At 40.8% G+C, this 23,533-nt stretch overlaps 1 protein-coding gene across 2 annotated transcripts in view; it reads left to right on the top strand.

Annotated features, from left to right (window-relative positions):
• Positions 1 to 23,533, top strand: part of EIF2A (eukaryotic translation initiation factor 2A) — a 41,689-nt gene that overhangs the window by 1,715 nt on the left and 16,441 nt on the right. For both annotated transcript variants that reach the window (XM_043990783.1, XM_043990784.1), the window contains exons 2-3: positions 14,978 to 15,047; positions 18,610 to 18,684. In XM_043990783.1, the coding sequence (XP_043846718.1) occupies positions 14,978 to 15,047; positions 18,610 to 18,684 (145 nt within the window). The remainder of the gene's footprint in view (positions 1 to 14,977; positions 15,048 to 18,609; positions 18,685 to 23,533) is intronic.

The following is a 23,533-nucleotide window of genomic DNA, read 5'->3' as shown; positions in this document are numbered from 1 at the left end:
GTCTTAGGCATGGAGGCATCATTGATTGAATGCTGGGCTTGGATTCCAGCCCTCCCTCAGCTTCTAGCTGTAACTTTTGGGAAAGTCACTTCCCATATTTCGGCTTCAGCTCTTGTATAAAATCAGAGTAATAATAGGTACAATTTGATGGGTTTGTTGTGAGAGCCAAACGAAGTAATGTAAAGTGGTTTTCTAACGCTAAAGTGCAGTTATTAATCTAGAATAATATTAGTAAACTTCAATATTACTTAATATTAATGGGGTCTGAAACAGAAAAACAATGAAAGAAATGTGAACTTGTGGGAGTAGGGGCTGAGTTTGTAGCTTAGGACAATAACAGAAAGTAGAGAGTCAAAGGGTCCAAATTCTTTGTTTTCCACATTTTGCTCAAGGCTACCCAGCTGTCAGGTAGCTGAGATGGGCTGGGAGCATGAAGTCTTTGACTCCCAATCCATTGCTTTTTTTTGTTGTATCACACTGACTCTAAATCATGAATTATTTTTTGATTGAGCTTTTTTGATGGCTGCAGACTTTTCTTGACTGTTCTTCTTTAATTTAAAGCCCCAGTGGGCTACAATTTGGTCCGGTTTCTCTTTGTTTCACCCACAGTGCCTGGCACAGAAGGATAGGAATAGGAGATTGATCTGTGATTTCATTATTAGAGGAAACTCCCTCTGCCAGTGTAATTGAGCACTTTTGCTGCAGCATATGGTAGAGTTGTCTAGAGCATTGGCATCAAACTCAAATAGAACAGATACCTGTGTCTACATATTGACTTAGAAAACCACAATTTGATATGATGTTACACTGTATATTTATTCCATTAAACATTTCCCAGTTAGATTTCTTCTGGTCGGGGGAGCCCACTGCTTTCCAGTTGGGCCCCTCTGATCTAGATCACTGAGAGACTGAGGAACTTGCCCATGTCAATAAATGGAGGACTTCAATCCAGGTCACCCTGGCTTCAAGGCCAGCTCTCAAGATCTGCTATGCCACTCTGCCTCTGTAGATGCCAGCTGCCCTTTATGAAGTGTTTGTTTTTTAAAATGAATTCTTTGTGATTTTTTTTTTAATTATTGAGAGAGGCTCTAGCCTGGAATGGATATTCATTGGCATAGGGATAGTAAGTAATAAGTTGGGTACTTGGACATATTTTCTTGAGGGGAGGCCTGCAGAAGTCAAATAAGATTTACAAGAAAATAAGTGGAGGCCCTTGGAATAAGCTGGTGATAATTGATTGTGAACAAGCAAAGGTCAACAAACAACACCAGGAGCACAGCCATCTGAAAGAGACCTTTCTTAGGGTTCTACCTTTTCTTCCTGGCACCTTGGGGGGGCGGGGGGAGGCAAGGTAATTGGGGTTAAGTGACTTCCCCAGGGTTATACAGCTAGTTAAGTGTCAAATGTCTGAGGCTGGATTTAAACCCAGGTCCTCCTGACTCCACACTGTCTACTGTGCCCCCTAGCTGCCTCTCCCTGGCATTTCAAGACCCAGTGTTCTGTGTTAAGGACCAGAATGGTGTGGGGGACTTGAAATCATATGTGATCTGATTTTGAATCCTGCTTCAAACACTTACCACCGCTGTGACCATAGGGAAGTCATAATCTCTCTGTGCCTCAGTTTGATCATCTGTAAAATGAGGGTAATATCCTTAGTTCAGAGGCTTGTTGTAGGGAACAAACAAGTAAAGTTTGTCAAGTGTTTTGCAAACCTTCAAGTAGCTATCTAAATGTCAGCAATAAAAGAGATTAAAAATTGGAGCATTTATGCACAAATGTGTGTTAGGGAAGATAGAAGAGATTTTGTAAGCTGGTGTGTGTATGCGTGTGCAAAGTGCTGTGGAAGCACTGGCTCATGGGTGGGAAGGCTCAGGGACAAACTCATGGATGAAAACTACTAAGAAGGGCATTAGACTGACAATTGGATGCCCTCCATTCTTGTTCCAGCTCTGCAGGCCACTTGCCTGAAGCTTATTACTTCTCTAAAACGCCTTTTCTTAAATATATAAAAGAAAGTAGAATATTTGTTCCCTGTGACTGTTGTCTTCATCCAAGGAGAGCATACATATATACATACATACTTACATTTCCTTTAGTTAGTTTCTCACCCAGAAGTGATAGTTCCTTTCTCTTTACACGTGAGATCACAGGTCCAGTCCCTATGTCTGTCCATATAGCTGCACTTGATAAACTCTTGCCAGACCCAGTGTGAAGTATTATCATGGGGAAGGTGTTTGATTTTTAAATTGAAAGATACTTGGCAAGATTTTAACAGGTGGAGAAGGAAAGCATTACAGGTTGAGCAAAAGTGAGAAAACTAAGGGATAAGCCATCTAATTTAGCAGAATTTAGCGGGCCTGAAAGGAGAATAGTGGAAGACAAGGCTCAAGGGGATAGCCTTGAATGCCTGGAAAAATGGGCTTTATGGTTAATGGGGAATCAATGGAGATTTGGGGATAGGGTAACATAGTCAGGAACATATTGTTGGGGATGGCTTGGAATTGGAGAGACTTTTGAGGAACCAGGTTCATTAGTTTCAATTGATGAGTAACTAGGTTAGTAAGATCAAAAAGGAGACAACAGGTCAGTGGATGTAAAGATGACAGTATCTTATCAGAATCTAATAACATTCATATCTCACGCAGTTGAGTGAGGTGCTTAGTACCCATTATTGATTTTAGAGAACAAAATTGACTCCCCAGTTTTCAGTTTCCAAGCCTAGGCAAGTGGTAGGCAAATGGAAACTATTGACAGTGAGAAGGAAGATGAGAGATTATCTGGGGAGGAAAACAAATTTGGTTTTGAACATGTTAAGTTTTTGTTGTTGTTGTTGTTATCATAAAAGTATTTTATCGTTTTCCAGTTACATGTAAAGATAGTTTTCAACATTTGTTTCCTAAGATTTTTAGTTCCACATTTTTCTCCTTTCCTACCCTCCCCCCTCTCCAAGACAAAAAGCAATCTGCTATAGGCTATATATGTACACTCACATTAAACATATTTCTGTGTTAGTCATGTTGTGAAAGAAGAATCAGAACGCAAGGGAAAAACTTCAATAAAGAAAAAACAACCACCAAAAAGTAGAACCAGTATGGTTTAATCTACATACTGTGGAAATTTATTTTGATTTGGGGACCCTACTTTTAGGCTGAGATTAGAAAGCCTTAGGCCCTCGGGGTCTCTCCCCCTCCTCCTCAGAGGGCCCCATGGGCAGGTCAGACAGCTGGGGGGAAAAAAAAGCCCCCAGCTCCCTCTGACCTGAGCGGAGCTATCTGAAGGATCCCGGATAGCCTGTGCTGAGGCATGAGGCTCGAGAGCACCACCCCCCCCCCCCCAGCTGCAGCTCTGACTGGCGGATTAGCTTGGTCTGTGGGGGCGAAGGAAGCCCCGAGATTTGAGTGGAGAGAAGAAAAGGTATATATAGACCTGGGAGTTAGCTAGGAGGGAGGAAGGAGACGGGAGAAGGAGACAGACTAGATAAAGAAGGACAGACTAGAGGATGGGCTGAGGATGGACTAGATAGACAAGACTCAGGGGTTCGGACGGACAAAAAGAGGTCAAGAGGCGGCTGAGGAGACGGCAAAGATTGGAGACTGGAGATGGGGCTACAAGGAAGCAGGAGAAGACGAGAAGGACTAGGAGCAGGCAAAAGAGAGGCCGAAGGGCAAACTGACAGAGCAGACAGACAGAAGGTTACAGGCCTTAATACAAACCAGGGAAAGTGTAACATGCCCTGAGGCTGGAGGCAGCTAAGGCCCTTATTGTATTCAAGAAGTTCGAAGAGCAGCAGGTGGGAAAGAGACCACAGGAAAGCAGTCAGGTTGTACTTCACCATTTGGATGGCGACCATGAAGGGACTTACGGCCCAGTTATAATTTCTCTAAATTTATCATTTTTCATATAATCATAATTTTTCATAAATCCAATTATATATAATTTTTCCAGGTTAGTTATGGTTATGAATAATTAATTTTTTGTACAATTCAGAACCCACAGTTCTTTTTTCTGGATGTGGAGAACATTTTCCATCATGAGTTCTTTGGAATTGTTTTGGATCATTGCACTGCTGAAAAAAGCCAGGTCTATCATGGTTGGTCATCATACAATGTTGTTGTTACAGCGTACAATGTTCTCCTGGTTCTGCTCACTTCACTCAGCATCAGTCTAATTAAGTCTTTCCAGGTTTTTCTGAAATCTGCCTGCTTATTATTTCTTACAGAACCATAGTATTCCATTACATTCATATACCACAAGTTGTTCAGGCATTCCCACGATTTCCAATTTTTTGCCACTACAAAGAGAGCTGCTATAAATGTTTTTGTACATATGGTTCCTTTTCCCTTTTCTGTGATCTCTTTGGGAGACTATGCCCAAACGAACATGTTAAGTTTTTAAACATTCAGGTGGATATGTCTAGCTGACCCCAATTAAAGTTGAGGGGCACAGAAAGAAGGCAGAGTTTAGAAAAGGAAAAGGAAGCAGAGGCAGAGAACATAGACTGTTTAAAGCTTGGTCATCTTTTGGTCCTCGTCTCTCTTCTCCAGGTCATTGTTCATAAAATAGCCAGATTCATTTTTTTTTCCCAAGACCTTAAGTGGTTCTTTATTGCACAGAGGTTATGCTAAAAACTCCTCAATCTGACTCCAGTCTACCTTTGCAGACTCATATCTCACTATCTCTCTTTCTGTATTCTATGTTACAGCCAGACTGCACTCCTTTCTCTTCCCTGAGCTCTTGCCTTCTTCACCTTAGAAGAGGCTCCTGTCTCATATCTACTTAGTGAAATTCTTTCTTCCTTCAAGGCCTGCCTCAGATAACACCTCCACCATGTCTTTTCTAATCTCCATCCTAAGATTTTCTTAGAGCTGGATCTTTTCTTCTGTTATCACAGTATTACCCTGTTTTATGGATAGAAAAATTGAAGATAGAGGATAGAGAATTTGATTTGCCTAAGAATATATAATGCATAATTGGCATAGCTGGTAGTGGCACAAAAAAGAATAATTTTCATAAATACTGCTAAAAACTCACTTGGATTACAGGGACCAGAAAATCTAGTCTAGTAATAATTTAGTGGCCAAAGTAAACCTGACCTGGGGCCCCAACCCAGAAAGGAAGTGGAAGCTTATATATTGTAGCCAGCATTGAATAGAACATAAATATGGGGGAAACCTTGTTTTGTTTAGCAGCTTGCTTAAAAACAGTGGTTGCCTATTTTTAGGACAGGTTGAAATAATTTCCTACATAAAATGCAGGTATTCCACAGCTGCAGTACATAATGTAACCATTGTGTGAGGACTATGCATTCTATTTTATAAATTATAATCCATCTACACTAATTGTTCACTTGCTGATATAATTAAAGATATTTTGTGTATTCTGGAATCTTTCTCCCTAATCCATAGAATGGCATAAAATGTATGTGTTTATTCACTTTTATTTAGGGGGAAATGCCTCAATCAAAAAATCTTTGATAACATAGAGACTGTGAGCTAATAATATGTAATAAGCATTATGCAAATGTGCTTCAGTTCCCTCCAGTCCAGCGGAGTCTATTAGCAATGTAAACATAAGATATTTATTATTGCTTTTGAAACATTTTTTTCTGCTTCTATCAACATAAAATGAGAGATGTTCAGCATTTTAAACTGGACTTTATCATTCACCTTAATAACAGCTTATATGGATTATGTTGCATTGTGTGAAAATAGCCAATATGTTTAGAGACTAATCGGAATCACTCAGAAGTTTTAGATAGTTTTGAGTAGAAATTTAGTCATCTCTAAATGGCATCGTGCCACATTGTTGTTGTGAGCTTTTATTTATATTGGGAGGGACAGAACAAAATAATTATTTTTAATAGTGTAAATATTTGGAATTACTTAACTCCAAGTTGCAGCTGTATGTTTCTGTTTCCAGTGGAATATAGCCTTTTAATATGCAATGACAAATAAGCAGCTTATTAACCTTCAAAATAACCTGGTGGTTGAACTAATGATCTGTAAGGCCCTTCTAGCCCTTTTTTCCCCCCTCTGCAACACTCCTTTAACTTCTTAGAGAAAAAAGGTTTTGGCCCAATCAGTACCAGGTTACAAGTTTGAGAAGTCACTTTGAGCTTTTTCTATAGTATTTTCTAGGTTAAACTAGACCTATAATTGTGAACTTGCCATTTCTGAAAAGAATTGTAGTTTTAATTAAAAAACTGTACATTGGCCTGGATTTAGCTAGAAACAGTTCTTTATCTTGGTGTTGAACAAGTGCTGCTGTATGTTTAAAAGAATTCTTTTGACCTCAGGCATATGGACCAAAAGTAGTCAATTTTCTTCACCAGAAATAGGGAATGGAATCAGAGTCTGGTGGCTGCTTGAGGCTTTGAACCCCAGCCCAGCATAGTAGGAAGGTGTTAAGGGCTAAAATTCTAGCTAAACTGTCTAAACTATTTAATGAGTGGTCGCCAATAAATTATAAGCTTTAGCAAGAGTTAGGCTTTTAAGCATTTATTAAGGAGAATAAGAATTTGGTAAAGAGAAAGAAAGGCCTAGATTCCTATCTATTAAAGGGAGAGCACATTTCTAGCTCCGCTCTCCGCCAGAGTCCAAAAGGAAGAGCGCCCCCGTCTCCTCCTTCCTCCTCCCACTAGTCTGCCTCACTTCCTGATACCAAAGACTCCTGGTCTTGCCCTCAAAGACCTTCGCTTCATGGGCAGAACTCTTCTACAGTTAGTATCCAGCAGGTGGCGTTATTCCAATCGTTACAGTCCCCCCTGTTGTTCCTCAAGAAACAAAATGTTTCCTTGACGGAACAGTAAAAAGAATATAATAACTATTGCTAACTAATAATATGTGAACAACAATATAGAAAAGGAAGAGAGGAAAGTTTTGTCCAGAGGGGCGATTTTTTTTTTTTGTCCTCATGAACCGACGCTTTGACATTGGTCTTGCAAAGGGAGGGCCTCTGCAGAGAGTACATATTACAGATGGTGTATATTATAACCGAAAAAGAAAAGAGAAAAAAACAAAACAAAACTGTTCATTTAAAGTCTCTGAAAGTCTTTTCTCAGATGTCCTCTAGGTGTAGTCGTGGAATGGAAGTCTTTTCAGGGGTTGATGTGTGGATACTGGTAATCAGCCAGGAAATTTCCTACAAAATTGAGCTTAACACAACTTTAAAATAGCTTTGTCAATAATCAAATCAAACAATGAAAGTTCTCAAAAACATGTCTAAGGGAATTCAGAATCTTAGTTGTTACACATGAAACATATAATAAAACAAAAATTGAAACATTCTTTAAAATTATAATATTGCTATTATATATTATATAATATTACTATAGTCCCCCCCTTATGGAGGGTAATTGAGAAGACAATTGCTGTGATATTAATTTTTCAAAATAATTTTTATCTTTGTTTCATCACTTTTTGCATCATCTGCCTAATTATCCTCATGCCATTATGAGAAATTTAAAAATCTAATATAATTGGTAACAGGTGTCAAGGCCAAATTCAACACTGTATTTATCATGACACCTGAGATAATTATGGGGGTTACCATAAAAGAACAGAGAAATGATGGGATATGAGCATTCCCACACTTGAGCAATATGTACTGCCCATACAGTATGCCAGGCTTAAAATAGATGGATGGAATATATGTCCATGCCACCGAACATATTGGAGGAAACTGAGTCAGACTTAATCAGATGCATGGGATTGAGATGTCCATGGCATCAGGCATATAGGAGGGAGCATAGAAGCCAGGCGTAGAATAAGATGGGTGGGATGAATACTTCCAGCCATCTGTACAATATTGTGGGGAAAAATAAAATAAAATATTAAACCAAGAGACTCCAACCTCAACATTAGTCAAAAGCCGTTCCCTCGGCCATACCTTGACTTCATGCATGTCTCCCCTCATGTGACAATTCAGTGTCTGCTCTTGCATGTATTCCTCTTGTGATTGGATGGCATCTTGGCCAACTGGCATCTGATAACTCAGAATAAAGGCAATTAATGTCTTAAATGATAAGTTCCCATAATCCAAGTCTCATATGGATTTAAAAATTGAGGATAATAAATGATTGCAAAAAATGTGAATACATCTTGACTCAGAACACAATATATAATTATGCAACAATTTCAAATAATACCCCTTTTTTTTACTTAGTATACAATTACTTTTTTGAAAAATCTGAACATATTTAAATAAAAGTTAAAGCACAACACAATCTCAAAGACAACTTTTACAAATGTTCCCCTCTTTTTTTTTTTTTGGAATATGCTTATCAAAAATAATACTTCTAGAATCAATTTACACTTGCCATGGCAAACAATTTGCCAGGGAAATGCTTTAAAGAGTTTGATCAAATAATCAGTTGAGAAAAAAAATAACAAAAACAAACAACTCAGAATATGGGAGCACAATACTCCTAGAATTAACATTGTATTATGAAATCAAAACCATGTTTCAAAATTAGATAGATGAATGAATAGAAGAAAATACATGTGGAATAATAAAAGACAATGAAATTCAAACTAGGGAAATCTAAATGAATATGAACTTAATATTAATAAGAGTATTACAAAATATAAACTTGATCGCATGACTATAAAAAGCTTTTACAAATATTCTCCTTGTTTTAGAAACTAAGTATAAGACACAATCTCAAAAGCATTAAAATCTCTATGAAAATAAGCCTATACCATTAATTCCAAAATGTATATGTAATAGCATAGAAATCCTATGTAACCTCTGAACTGACATTAATAATCTGAGTGAATTCAGAACACTCTTGATTCCGATATCTAAAATCCCCAATACTCATATCAGTACCTTGCTGCTTACTTCTACATTTCTGTACAATATATACCCTTCCATGGCAAAAGAAGCGGAGTCTTGAACTATGGTGATGATTGTCATTCTTATTCAGCTTAAGTTTTTCTTCTTTAACCCCTCTATATTGTCTGTCAGTCTTTTCACCATACAAATGCTTTATAAGATTACTAATTAAAGACAAAAGCAGGTTAGCAAAATTATGAACAAAACGAGTATATCTGGAATTTAAAGGGTTTTCTAAGGTTGTCTCAGAAGCACAGCCAGGCTGGGGAAGGGCTGAGCCTGAAGCTGCAAATGTAGTTAGAGAAAGTTGAGCATGCGCATCAAATCTCTGGACTTCCCAGGCCGGGGAAGCAATGGGCTTGGCCATGGGAGGAGTAGAGGGTGGGGTTTGGAGAGGAGGGGAGGGACCAGGGCAATTTGAATCAGACTTGATTTTGAACTCAGGCCTGGATTCCTCTTCCCCCACTTTGCCTCCAGGCACTACGGGATTAAAAGCTTCTAGAGGGTGGGTCATTGCCTCCAGGAATGCAAAATTAGAGCAACAATTAGTGTTAGAACTGGGAAAAACTGCAGGAATCTCTTCAGGTTTCTCTGAAAAAGCATGGTTGGGAGAGGGAGAGATATTTCCTTGTGTGAGTAAGTTGCTGGCTCTTTTAACAAAAATAAAAAGAAAAATAGAAAATCCACAAAAACAAAGCATTAACATGATCTTATCTCCCATTTGTCTGGTTAAACAGACTAAACTCAAAAATAGGGTAATTAGGGAGTTTGAAAGGTCCATTTGAAAAAATTTAAAGGGAAAACACCAGGCAATTCAGCAGTACTCAAGATTTAAAGGGTTAGGGTAGGGGAAATTTCTTACCCAACCGAAAGATCAGAAGTGAGGTTCAGCTTTCCTCTTCGTGGTCAGCCATCTGTTAAGGGCTAAAATTCTAGCTAAACTGTCTAAACTATTTAATGAGTGGTCGCCAATAAATTATAAGCTTTAGCAAGAGTTAGGCTTTTAAGCATTTATTAAGGAGAATAAGAATTTGGTAAAGAGAAAGAAAGGCCTAGATTCCTATCTATTAAAGGGAGAGCACATTTCTAGCTCCGCTCTCCGCCAGAGTCCAAAAGGAAGAGCGCCCCCGTCTCCTCCTTCCTCCTCCCACTAGTCTGCCTCACTTCCTGATACCAAAGACTCCTGGTCTTGCCCTCAAAGACCTTCGCTTCATGGGCAGAACTCTTCTACAGTTAGTATCCAGCAGGTGGCGTTATTCCAATCGTTACAAAGGGAAATCTTCACTCAAGCTGTTTCTCTCTCCCTGAGGTTGAGAGCTAGGATTTCTGGACATTCACCATCCCTACAATGGATGATATGAAAGATCAGGAGCAAAAGTTGCTTTTCCTTTGATTTGTTTTTATTCACACATACTCTCTAGGGGGTTACACCAATAGCCAATAATTCAGTCTGCCTTTCTCCATATGTTTTCTGAAACACAGCTATTACTTTTATTTGAGCAAGGAATGTGCCAGAAACAGATCAATGTTACCCGTAGGGCTTGGAGGACCAAACTGTAGTCATGGGTATCACAAGCAATAGTAATAATATTCACATTTAAATAACACTTTAAGGTTTATAAAATGTTTTTCTCAGAAAACAACAAAAACCTCTGATAATAATGCAGCCCCATTTTGCAGATAAGAAAACTGAGACTCAAACAAATTATAGTTATTCACAATCATACAGCTAGTAAATGTCAAAGCCGGGACTCAAAGCTATGTTTCCTGATTCACAGGATAGTGTTATTTCCACTATAACAAATTGTTTCTGAAGAAAAAATAAGTGAATCAGGAAGAAGGCTATTTTTGCCTCTTATTATGGCCTACCTACACTAAGTAGGTTAGCGTTATAGCATATAACTACTGTGTTGTTAGGATGTTATTACGATGTAAGTCTTCTCTTTCCTTGTGACTTGAAAAATATTACTATGTCCATACAACAATGATCTTAAATTTCCTAAGGCCAAGATTGTATAGAATCCTATAACCTGACTTGGCATCTCTGGTATGACTCCTTACCACCTTTCCAGTGTCATTATACCCACAGTGGTCTAACCTACTTGCTGGTCTTCACACATGGCACCCTATTTCCTGTCTACACGACCCTGTACTGACTGGCCCCACCCTCACCCCTGCCACCATCTAGGCTGCTTTCCCCCTCACCTCTAACTCTAGAATTCTTGGCTTCCATTGGGACTCACCTCAAGTACTTCCTTCTATAGAAAGCCTTTCCCAGTTCCCCAGTCCCTTCACCTCTAAGGTTACCTTGTATCTTCTTTATTTCATGTACATGTCACATTTCCCCATTAGAATGTAACGGCAATTTTCTGATCATTAGAATCAGATGAAATAAGGTGAGGTGTGCTTTTCTAGGGTACTCATCATTGCCATTTGTTGAGGAGGGGTTCCTCATAGATGATACCTCATTCTCTACATGGACCTTTTGGCAGATAAGATTGGATTTAGGGTATCGACCCTAACTGTCAACACAGGAAAAACCAATTGGATGAAGAATGACTGTTGTCCTGGCTAGGACACGCCATTGAGTAGATGACCTGTCGTGCTCTTCTGCTAGCTTATCTTGGGCGCTACGAATGGGCAGTGAATTGGGCCCAGAACTGAACAGCAGGTAGAAGGGCTGTTGAATTGCCTTTGAGAAATCGCCACCTTCATTTAATGACCCTAAGCTTTCCCAGAAACAAAGGCCCATCTTTTTAATATCAGTATTCTCAGTATTGTTCGGCCTTAATTCCTAGAAAACCAATGTCTCTGAAGGGTTGGAACAGAAGATCAGTTACACAAAGGGTTGTGGAGAGCTGCATGGTGGATGTGAACAGGCTCTGTGAAGCAGTGTGCATGTCCAAAGATAAACTGAATTGTGTGGCAAGAGGCATCATCAGTAGACAGCTCATGGGGTCTATCACTGTCATTTTGTTGTCAGAAGGAAGTGAGAGGAGGCTCTCAACATGTGGGATAGATCCTGGCAGTGAATTTTGAGAGAATGTAGATGAGGGTTGATTGTACTCAGTGGGTAGGCATCATTATGTTGTTTGCATCTTTGGAGAAATAACCATGTTGATGAGACCAAAGATCTATTTGAACATATCCTTAGAAAATGTGGTTATCTCTAGTCTTAAATAAAAAGCATCTCTGTTCATACTGAAGCAAGAGAGAAAATCCATTTTGGTTACATATTGCCTTATAAAGGGATGTAGATGATAGAGATTTAAATTGTGTTTTTTTTAATGTCTCATTTATACAGCCAGGTCCCAATTAACCCAATGAAGTGATCTCATGTATTCAACTTCAGACTATTCAGAGCTACAGTTGTGTTACATGGTAATTGGTTCCAGCCCAATCAAAATATATACTGTGAATTTGAATAATGAGAATACCTCATGTGGTTTGTTAATCACATTTATCAGAATTTTGCTATATCACCATCACTTCCCAATAATAATCCCTTCCCTGAAGTTAATCTGCCTATTAAAAATTTTAAGTTACAGCTAACCCAAACCAGTATACACCTTGGCCACCACTATAATCATATGCCCCATCGCATACTTGTAGTCATGGCCTCTAGCAGGCTTCCACATTGCTCCACTGAAGTATTGATCAATGTTCTAAAGTCTTCCCACATTCTTTTCCTTTGTATTTTTGTTTGGCCCAAGATTCTCTCCAGTTTTTTTTCTTTGGCTTTTGGTACTACTGACATTTAGGACAGGAACTGTTTCATTTTTGCTACTGTATCACTTTTGTTATTTTTTAAAGTCCTCTTTTAGTGTGAGGACAAGTAGAAAAATCTGTAGGCAGCCTCTTTATACTTGAAAAGTGGACAAATGTTTGGTTTTGTGGTCTTAGTGACAGTTCAGACCTTCAAGGTGTGAGGAGCTAAGAGGGTTTCTTTTTTTTTTTTAGTTTTTTAGTTCAAGATTTGTTTATATAAGATTTCCAATTTCAAATTTTTCTCCCTCCCTACCCTCCTTCCCCCCTTCCCCTAGACAGCAGGCAATCTGATATAGATTATATATATACATAATAACATTAAACATATTTCTGCATTAGTCATGTTATATGAGAAGGATCAGAGCACAAAGGAAAAACCTGAAATCAGAAAACCAACAGCATCAAAAACAAAAGAAATAGTATGGTCCAATCAGCATCTATATTCCACAGTTGCTTTTTTTCCCCCTGGATTTGGAGAGCCCTTTCCATCATGAGTCCTTTGGAACTTTCTTGTTCCGTTGGATTGGTAAGAAGAATCTAGTCTATCACAGTTGATCAACACACAATGTTGATGATACTGTGTATAATGTTCTTCTGGTTCTGCTCATCTCACTCATCATCAGTTCATGCAAGTCCTTCCAGGTTTCTCTGAAATCCTCCTGCTCATCGTTTCTTACAGCACAATAGAATTCCATTACATTCATATACCACATCTTGTTCAGCCATTCCCCAATTGATGGACATCCCCTCAATTTCCAATTCCTTGCCACCACAAAAAGAGCAACTATAAATATTTTTTGTACATGTGGGTCCTTTTCCCTTTTTTATGATCTCTTTGGGGAAAAGACCCAAAAGTGATATTGCTGGGTCAAAGGGTCACAGCTTTATAGCTCTTTGGGCATAATTCCAAATTGCACAGCTCCACCAACAATGCATTAGTGTTCCAATTTTCTCACAGCTTCTCCAACATTTATTATTTTCCTTTTTTGTCATCTTAGCCAATCTGACAGGTGTCAGGTGGTACCTCAGAGTTGTTTTAATTTTCATCTCTCTAATCAATAGTGATTTAGAACATTTTTTCATATGGGAATAGATCTTTGATTTCTTCATCAGAAAACTGCCTGTTCATATCCTTTGACCATTTCTCAATTGGGGAATGACTTGGATTCATATAAATTTTATTTAATTCCCAATGTATTTTGGAAATGAGGCCTTTATCAGAGGTACTGGCCATAAAGATTGTTTCCCAGCTATCTACATCCCTTCTAATTTTGGATGTATTGCTTCTGTTTGTATAAAAACTTTTCGATTTAATGTAATCAAAGTCATCCATTTTGCATTTCCTAATATTCTAGAAGAGGGTTTCTTAGCCCAGGATCAGAATCTCTTTTAAAATGTTTTGATAACTGTATTTCGGGGCAGCTAGGTGGTGCAGTGGATTGAGCACCGACCCTGGAGTCAGGAGGACCTGAGTTCAAATCCGGCCTCAGACACTTAACATTTACTAGCTGTGTGACCCTGGGCAAGTCACTTAACCCCAATTGCCTCACCAAAAAATAAAAATTTAAAATTCAATATAGCTTCCTTTGCATTCCTTCATATTTTATTTTATGTATTTAAAACTTCTGAGAAGGGATCCATTGGCTTCAAAAACTGTAAAATGTGTGAAAGGGGAAGCTAGGTGGTGCAATGGATAAAGCACCTGCCCTGGATTCAGGGAGATCTGAGTTCAAATCCAGCCTCAGACACTTGACATTTACTAGCTGTGTGACCCTGGGCAAGTCACTTAACCTTCATTGCCCTGAAAAAAAAAGAAAAGAAAAAAAATAGTGGGTGAAAATATTGTGAAATGTGTAGAAAAAGTTGTGCAAATACCAGATATTCTTTGTTATTTTCAGCTTGATATGTAAGAATATTAATGTGAAATATCCATTAGAGTGATTAATATGGTATCATACTGCTTATTCATAAGCAGGTTTAGATACTTTCTAAGTCTTTAAATACATAAAGATAGATTTAGTCAAATGTTTTATCATTTAGTGATAATATTTATATATAACTTTAATGTTTGTAAAAAACCTTTTTGAACCTCAAAGTTCTCTGTATTTTATGTGATTTGATCCTCACAATAGCTCTGGGGGCTTAATAACCTTACCAGCCCTCTTATACAGATGAGGAAACTGAGGCCTCGAGAGGTGGTGATGAGGTTGCATAGTTTGAAATGGCACTAGAGTTGAAGTTAGGGACCTTATCTCAAATACTGGTTCTCTTACAGCCTTTTGGACCTAGGTGAAGGCTACGGTCCCTCCTTCAACTCAGTCCTGTGAATTGTCAAAACATAACATAGTAATCATCTTTTACTTTTCTTCTTTAGTCCGAGGATCAGAGGGGCTCTACATGGTGAACGGGCCACCAAATTGTACAGAAAATACAGTATTTCTAAGGTATGATTTATATTCTTGAAAGTCAGTGTTAATTAGGGGGCAATATTTTATATATTTATTGTTTTCAATTTTAAGATTCAATATTTTATGTAAGCTATGGGGCTTTGGGAAAAAGAGCTGGCCTTGAACCAGGAAGAGACCTGGATGGAGTTGGGGGCAGGGTGGAGATTGGAGGGATAGATGATTCAGTTGTACACTTGTTGAGTTTGCAGTGTCCAGTAGGATATTAGTGATGCAAAGCTGAACCACCAAAGAGAGCCCAAGACTAGATAAATAGATCTGAGTCATCTGCATAAAAAAGAGGGCCTCAGTTTTCTCAGTAAGTAAGGGGTATGTATGTGTAGGGGCTGGGGGGGTGGGGGAGGTCCATCAATCAGCAAGCATTCATTAAGTACTTAGGATATTCCAGGCATCGTGATAGGCACCAGTGATCTGATGAAAAGCAGAAACAGGGTCCCTGACCTTGCAGCACTCACACTTCAGTGCAGGAGCAACATGCAAAGCACTGTGTGCATAGAAGATACATACAGAGAGAGATCTTGAAAGTGGAAGCTTACATCACAGAGGGAAGGGGTAGGGAAGGGGAGGGCTGTTGTGCCTGGTGTGATTAGACCTGTACTGAGGGGAAATGGCTTTGGCAGCTGAGAAGGAGGTGGACTGGAGCAGAAAGAGACTGAGGCAGGCAATGATTGGAAGGCCATTGCAGCACACGTGTGCGCACACAGACATCTCAGCTCCCATGGATACTACTATCCATGTATGTATATGTGTGCATATAAAGGCGTACATATGTGTGTGTGTGTGTTTAGATATCACCTCTCACCTGGTATTGCAGTAACCTTCTAATTGGTTACATCCTGTGTGTGTGTGTGTGTGTGTGTGTGTGTGTGTGTGTGTGTGTGTGTGTACATACACAGACAGATAGTTGTATGTATGTGAGGTTGAGAATAAGGACTTTGGGAATAGTTGTTCTAAAATGATGAATAGCAAAATGAAATCAATTCAGGGGCAGCTAGGTGGCGCAGTGGATAGAGCACCGGCCCTGGAGTCAGGAGGACCTGAGTTCAAATCCGGCCTCAGACACTTAACACTTACTAGCTGTGTGACCCAGGGCAAGTCACTTAACCCCAATTGCTTCACTTTAAAAAAGAAAAGAAAAGAAAAGACATCAATTCTCATTTTGTTGTAATAGAAGAGGAATGACGTCTCTAAATGTAAATATAAATATTTACTTTGTCTCTGGAGGTCACAAACACCCACCCAGATAAAACACACTCACATTTGTTACATGCAGTTTGTAATTTCTACATTGACTAAGGAGTCACGTGATATACCATGTTGAAAGGCGGGGGGGGCGGCAGGTGATTCCTGCTCAGAGCAGAAATCCCAACTGCAGCTGTGTTCTGATTGAGAAGCCTCCTGCAAGAACATCAAAGTTTAACTTCTAGGTAAAAAAAGCAGTATACAGTATACATCCACTTTCTCAACCTGGCAGAGAGAAAGAAGTGAAAAAGGTGTGGAAGTGGAAGAAAATGAAGAACTTCAGGAAGAGAAGGAATCTGGGAAAAAGCCTGACGATATCATGTCAGTTTCAAGCGACCCAGAGAATAGTGGAAGTGAGCAGAGTCCCGAAGAATTTATTTTGCTTTCTTTGTCGCCCGAGTTTGTCCCAAGACACTTTGAAGACTTGGAAGATGCTCTTATGTGTCCAGGCCTCCCTTCTTCCTACCAGACTGACCAAGACAACAGCAGCAATCACATTGATTCTGATGGTAGCATTGACAGTGGTTACAGAACTGACCGCAGTGAACATCCCAGCCAAGATGGTCATGCCAAAGATGTCTGCAGCAGTGGCTGTGTCACACGCCAAGAACAAGAACTCTACACTTTAGAAGTGCAGGAGGAGAAAGAAGAGCACAAAGAGCATGAAGTTAAAAGCCCTGAATGCCACCTTTAGGCATCTTTGGTCGATGGTGCCACCATTCCTTCAAGTGATGCAGAGAGCAGTGGAAAGTGAAGGGAGTTCTGACGAACTTGGCTACCAGATGTGGAGCAAGGGGGTCTGCCCTTGCTGGATGGGTGGGGCCCTGTCAGCGTCCCAGCCCCACGAACCCATCCAATACATTCCAGTCTGCACTCTGGAGTCTGCCCGGGACCAGGAGAGGTTATGTGAGGAGGTGGGTGAGACCACTTCCTTCCGTTGCTTTCCTCAGATTCTCTCCCTCTTTTGCTCTTGCTTTTATTCTCTTTCTGAAGGTGTAAACTGGATAAAAGGGAAGTGTAGAAGTCTTTACAACTGCACTTATCTAACTCTCCCTTTTGGAGACAGCTGTTTTTAAGGATTCCCCATAATTAAGTGGCAAAACTCTATAGAAAACACATTGTCAAAGAAAAGATTCACCTATCACTCTAGGGATAAAGCTGTAGAAGTGCAAGAGGAGGAAGCAAGAAATGTGCAAAGAGCACGAAGCAAGAAATCAACAGAAAGATCATGAGATCCACCTTCAGGATCCACTTTGGTTGATGGTGCCATTGTGTCTGCTTCAAGTAACCCAAAGAGCTGTGGAAATGATGAGAGTTCTGATGTAGAATTCTTTGTGGCTCCTTTGTCCCCCTCATTTGTCCCAGGACAACTGGAAGGTTTAGAACATGGCCTCATGCATCCCGGACTCCCACCTAGCTACCAGAGCAATAAGGAGTCTGTCCTTGCTGAATGGGTAGAGCCAGAGCTGAGTCCCAATCTGTTTTAATAAAATTATTATTTTTTTTTTGGTGGGTCAATGGGGGTTAAGTGACTTGCCCAGGGTCACACAGCTAGTAAGTGTCAAGTGTCTGAGGCCAGATTTGAACCCAGGTACTCCTGAATCCAGGGCCGGTGCTTTATCCACTGCGCCACCTAGCTGCCCCATAAAATTTATTTTTAAAAAACACAACTATCTCTGTAAGGAGCATTGCTTAAGTATTTTCTCTGTATATGAACATTGCAATCTTGCGTCAGTGCTACTAATGAGAATGTGAGTGTGCCTGGGAAGACTTTCCTGAAGCAGAGGTTGAAAGTTAGAAATGTTTTATTCATGTCATCTTGCTGACCTTGATATTGCTTATTAGCATAGCAGGGTCATGCTTGGCCACACCTTATTCCTGACATGCTTTTCTCATGGGAAAGTTTTTGAAGGATCCTTTGAGGCTTTGGGATCTATAACTTCCTTGGTTCCACTGCATTTCCACAATAAGCGGGGGGCGGGGCTGGGGGCTGGGCTCTGGGCTCTTAGCCTGGCTGATACTTCCTAGCTGGGTGCTTTGGAACTAGTCTTTTAACCCTTCTCATCTTCAGTTTCCTCATTTATAAAATAATGGTCCTATGCTTTTATAATTCTAAAATCATACTTAAAATACAGACCTTTTAAGTTCTGCCTAATGTAGTGCCCAGTATTTTCCAAAAGTTTAATAAATTGTCTAGGTATTTAATTAGCTACTGATTAACTTTCATAAGATAAGTTTATTATAAAGGATGAATCATCATTACCTTTGAATACTAACTTTGTGTCATTGTTGTCTTCAGGGAATCAGGGAAAAATTGCAAAGTCTATGCCTTTAGTAAGGACGGAAGCCTCTTTGCTTGGTGTAATGGAGAAAAGTAAGTGCATGTTGTACAGTTACTGTGTTTACCTTTCTGTTTGTTGTGAACATGAGATGTCACTTGTTTGTATAATGTGTAACATTTAGACATTGGTAAACTGTAAAGAAGTTGGAGATGTCACATTGGAAAGAAAAGCCACCTTAAAGTCTCCCGACCAAGTCCTCAAAGTTATAGTGACTGTATTTTCATGCTTTTAAAAATTCATAGTTTAGAGCTTAACAGTCCAAATTAGTGGGGAGGGATGGCAGTTAATTTGATTAATTTGCCTGTAAAGAAATCGAGAAAAAAAAATTGTCTTAAATTAAGTTACTGCTCTGTATTTTTTAAATATATACACTGGAATTGAAAACATTTCCTTTTTATTGTTCATATGCCTCCATTTTATGCCTAATGATTGAAATTAAATTATTTTGAAATACGTAATGATTATTGTCAGTTATGTAATTTGTAAAGGTATACTTTCTAAGTATATTTTTAAGTGATTCAGAGGGTGGAATTTAAGTCTTATTACATAAAATATGATATCAGGAAGCTGATATGGCATCAAAAATGTTTTTGTTATAAAAAAAATACACACCCAAATTTACTTTGATAATTATCCCTCTAAGAAAATCACTCCTCATTTTCTGGGTTATATTACTATGTTGCCTTCCAGGTCACAGAACCCAAGATAGACCTTATTGCTTGTTTTTAGCTGAGTTGTACTTAAGACTTTACTTCCTCTGTCCTTGTCAGAGTCTTGCCTTTTGCCTGGCATGATCCCCCTTCCATTGGTTTATGTTGCATTTCACAGAGAGACAGCAGTGTTCGCTTCCCCTCTCCCAGACCACCTTGTCACTGCTGCTTCCCATTCTGTAAGCCTTGGCCTGATTAGAAAGTAGTAGTATGGGGGGGGGGGGGCGGGGAGAACTAGCTAAAGTTTACTTATAAGCTAGAAAAGTCAGCACCAGTTTTTGGCATTAAGCATTTATTAAAGAATAAAGAGAGAACACTTGGAGTACAGGAAGTACAGAATGGAAAGCCTATCTCCCTTAGGGTTCAGACTGGCCTCCTTCTTCTCCTTTCCTTTTTGCCACCAACCCAAGGTTTTGGAACCCAAAAAGACCAGAGCCTACAAGCCAGCCTCACTTCCTACTTCCTGTCCCCCTCCCCCATAAGGGGAAGTCCTTCAGGCTGATTAATTGGTTGAGGGTGGTCTCATGTTGATGTCATAGTCCACAGCCTCTGAGAACAACATCCTGCTCAGGGCCAACCAGGTGTGGTCTCCATTTAATTGACCTCAAGTAGGGTCTCAGTCTCTCAGTCACTCACCCAATTCAATCCATTCCAAATCAGTCTTCAGGTGGGACCCCTGGGCATCTGCCAAATCCCATTATTTTCTCACAGTGGATGAGAATGCTGAATAGCTGAGCCCAGGCAGGATTCACTCTGGGTGCAGGGTCAGCCTACAACCCAAGAGTTGGAAAATGGGTACACTGTGGAGGCAGGGAATAGTCAGTTACCGTTATGGCTGGAATATAAAAATGAATGAGCAGAAGCAAAATGATAAAAGACTGCACATGTTGGCTGGGGCCAGACTTTGGAAGTCCTTAAATAGGAACTAGTCTGGGGAGTTTGGATTTTATCTTAAAGAAACAAAGGCAGAGCGAGCAGACGGGACACAGCTAGACCTCGGCCTCAGGAAGATGGATTCTGACTTCTGCGTGAAGATGAATAGAAGAACGGAGAGACAGGGAGACCAGTTAGAAGGCTATTTCAGTCCAGGTGGATAAAGCATGAACTACAGGGATGGGCATTTGAGTAAAGAGGAGAGGTCAGCCATGAGAGATGTTGTGGAGCTAAAATCTGCTTGATTTACTAAGTGATAGGCTATAGGCGCAGAGAGAGGAAAATGTTGAAGATGGCCAAGATTCTTAACTTGAGAATGTTATAAAGAAGGGTAGAAGGGGCAGCTAGATGGTGCAGTGGTTAAAGCACCAGCCCTGGATTCAGGGGTACCTGAGTTCAAATCCAGCCTCAGACACTTGACACTTACTAGCTGTGTGACCCTGGGCAAGTCACTTAACCCCCATTGCCTGCAACCCCCCCCCCCAAAACCAAAAAAAAAAAAAAAGAAGGGTAGCAGGTACCCTCAACAGAAGTACAGGTTTATAGCAGGTACACATTGAAAGGGACAGTTGGATTTTGGACAGATTGAATTTGAGGTACTGGAGGAGCATCCAGGGGCAAGCCAGGAAGCAGACCTGGATAACAGTGTTGAAGAGTCATGTATGTAGAGCTGATCATTGAATCTGAGAGCAGATGAGATCACCAGGGGAAGAATCGTGGTGACAGAAGAGAGCTGAGGACAGACCCAGGGGACAAATACTCTTAGAGATGGTGAACAGGCAAAGAGGGTGGAAGGAGAAGCCCAGTAGAGTGATGGTGGCAATGGGAGATTTTTTTTTAGGGTGATGGTAGACCTGGATGGAGTAGTTAGGAAGAGATTAAAAATGAGGAAGAGAGGGCCCTGGAAGCATTAGCTGGTCAATAGGAGAAATGAGGGATAAGAAGGTCATAAATTTAGAGCTGGAAAGAATCGTTTTGGGGGGGTTTTTTGGTGGGGCAGTGAGGGTTAAGTTACTTGCCCAAAGTCACACAGCTAGTAAATATCAAGTGTCTGAGGTCAGATTTGAACTCAGATCCTCCTGAATCCAGGGTCGGAGCTTTATCCACTGCACCACCTACCTGCCCAAAGAGGGTTGAAAGAGAGATGAGTGTGGCCTCATCAGTTGGGTTTTTTGGGGTTTTTTTGGTGAAGGAATGAGGATTAAGTGACTTGCCCAAGGTCACACAGCTAGTAAATATCAAGTGTCTGAGGTCAGATTTGAATTTAGGTTCTCCTGAATCCAGGGCTGGTGCTTTATCCACTGTGCCACCTAGCTGCCCCTGGAAAGAATCTTAGAAGTTTTCTAATCCAACCCATTTTAAATATGGGGAAAATGAGGTCTGGAGAGCTCAAAGAGACTTCCCTAAGGTCATCCAGGTTAACATTAAGTGCCAGAGGGGGCATCTAGGTGGCGAAGTGGATAAAGCACCAGCCCTGGATTCAGAAGGACTTGAGTTCAAATCTGACCTCAGACATTTGATAATTACTAGCTTTGTGACCCTGGGCAAATCACTTAACCCTCATTGCCCTGTACTGCCCCACCCCCCCAAAAAAGGGGGGGGGGACTAGGTAGGAACATTAAGTGACAGAGTCAGAATCCATATCCAGTTTCTTCAACATTTGGGGTACAACAGTATCTAGTGGAGGGGCATTGGGGGCCTGAGGAGAGATTAGGGTTTGAAACAACTTCTGGGCCAGATCTTGTTGCTTCTACCTCCATAACATCCCTTGCAGCTGTTCCTTTCCCTTACTGTAACACAGCTACCATACATAAGTCAGTGCTTGGCCACCTCCCACCTACACTGCTAAAATGATCTCTGAGTCTCCTAGCCCCAAGCTCCCCACTCTGATCATCTTCTGCACAGCTGCCGAAATGATTTACCTTAAGGGCATATCTGACCATGTCCTTCCTCTGCTCAATAAACGACAGTGGCTCCCTATTTCTCTGTCTTCTCCACATCATGTATCTTCCATCTTTTCTTTTTGGCTCTTTCTCTGTGGCCATGTCTCCCTTACCTTGAAAAAACCCTCACTTGATCCACCCGACCCTTCTTTTGTGCTCTTCCAGGCTAAATTCCTCAAAAAGCCCGTCTGTAATAGATGCTTGTACTCTCTCCTGTCCTTTCTCTTCTTAACCCCATACAATCCAGCTTCTAACTCCATTATGCCATTAAAGCTGCTCTCTTCCAAGTTACCACAGATCCTTTCAGCCGAGTCCTCACTTTCCTCCACCACACTGTTGGTTACCCTCTCCTCCTTAATTTCTCTTCTCTCTGGGTTTTCAGGGGACCACGCTCTCCTGGTTCTCCTCCTACCTCTTTGACTATTTCTTCTGAATCTCCTCTGCTGGATCCAGATCACGCCCTCTGAACACAGGCATCCCTCAGAGTTCTGCCCTGAGTCCTCATCTCTTCCCCCTCTATGCTACTTCACTTGGTGATCTCTGTCAGCTCCCGTGGATTTAATTATCATCTCTATGCTGATGATTCTCAGATTGGCCCATCCTACCCCAGCATCTCTGCTGCCCTCCAGTCTCTCATTCCCACCTGCCTTTCAGACATCTTGAACTGGGTGTTCAATAGACATGTCAAACTCACCAGGCCCCAAACAGAACTTATTATCCTTCCTCCTAAACTCTCCCCCCTCCTACCTTCCCTAATTCTGTAAAGGGCACCACCATTCCTCAGATCTCCCAGGCTCTTAGCCCACCTATCTGAGCTGTGGCCAAGAGCTGTCGATTTGACCTTTGCAGCATCTCTTGATGCTTGGACGCTGCCCCGAGCTGGTGCAGGCCTTCACCCCTAACACCCCCACTGCTGCAGTGTAGGGGGTGGGGTGGGGAGTCTGCCTGCCTCCAGTCTGGCCTCCACTCAGCCAAAATGCGTGTGTCTGATCATGTCCCCACCTCCCCTCCTCTGGAAAGCCCAGCGGCTCCCTACTGCCTCCAGAGGGCAGATACAGAAGGCTCTGCTTCATGACCGAGTCCCTGCCTACCCTCCAGTCTTCTTATACCTGACTCCCCAACATGTGCTCTTCAGTCCGGTGACTCTGGCCTCAGGACTGACTGTTTCACAGATAAGACTCTGCCTCTTGGCTCTGGGCATTTTCTCTGCAATGCTATCCCTCCTCCTTTCTGACTTCCTCTGAGTCCCAACAGAAACATATCTCCTACAGGAAGCTTGCCACAACCCATCCTAC

This window comes from Dromiciops gliroides, chromosome 3 (genome assembly GCF_019393635.1).
Source record: "Dromiciops gliroides isolate mDroGli1 chromosome 3, mDroGli1.pri, whole genome shotgun sequence".
Taxonomy (NCBI): domain Eukaryota; kingdom Metazoa; phylum Chordata; class Mammalia; order Microbiotheria; family Microbiotheriidae; genus Dromiciops; species Dromiciops gliroides.
Note: the sequence above shows the minus strand (reverse complement) of the source record. Positions and strands in the feature narration are given on the sequence as shown.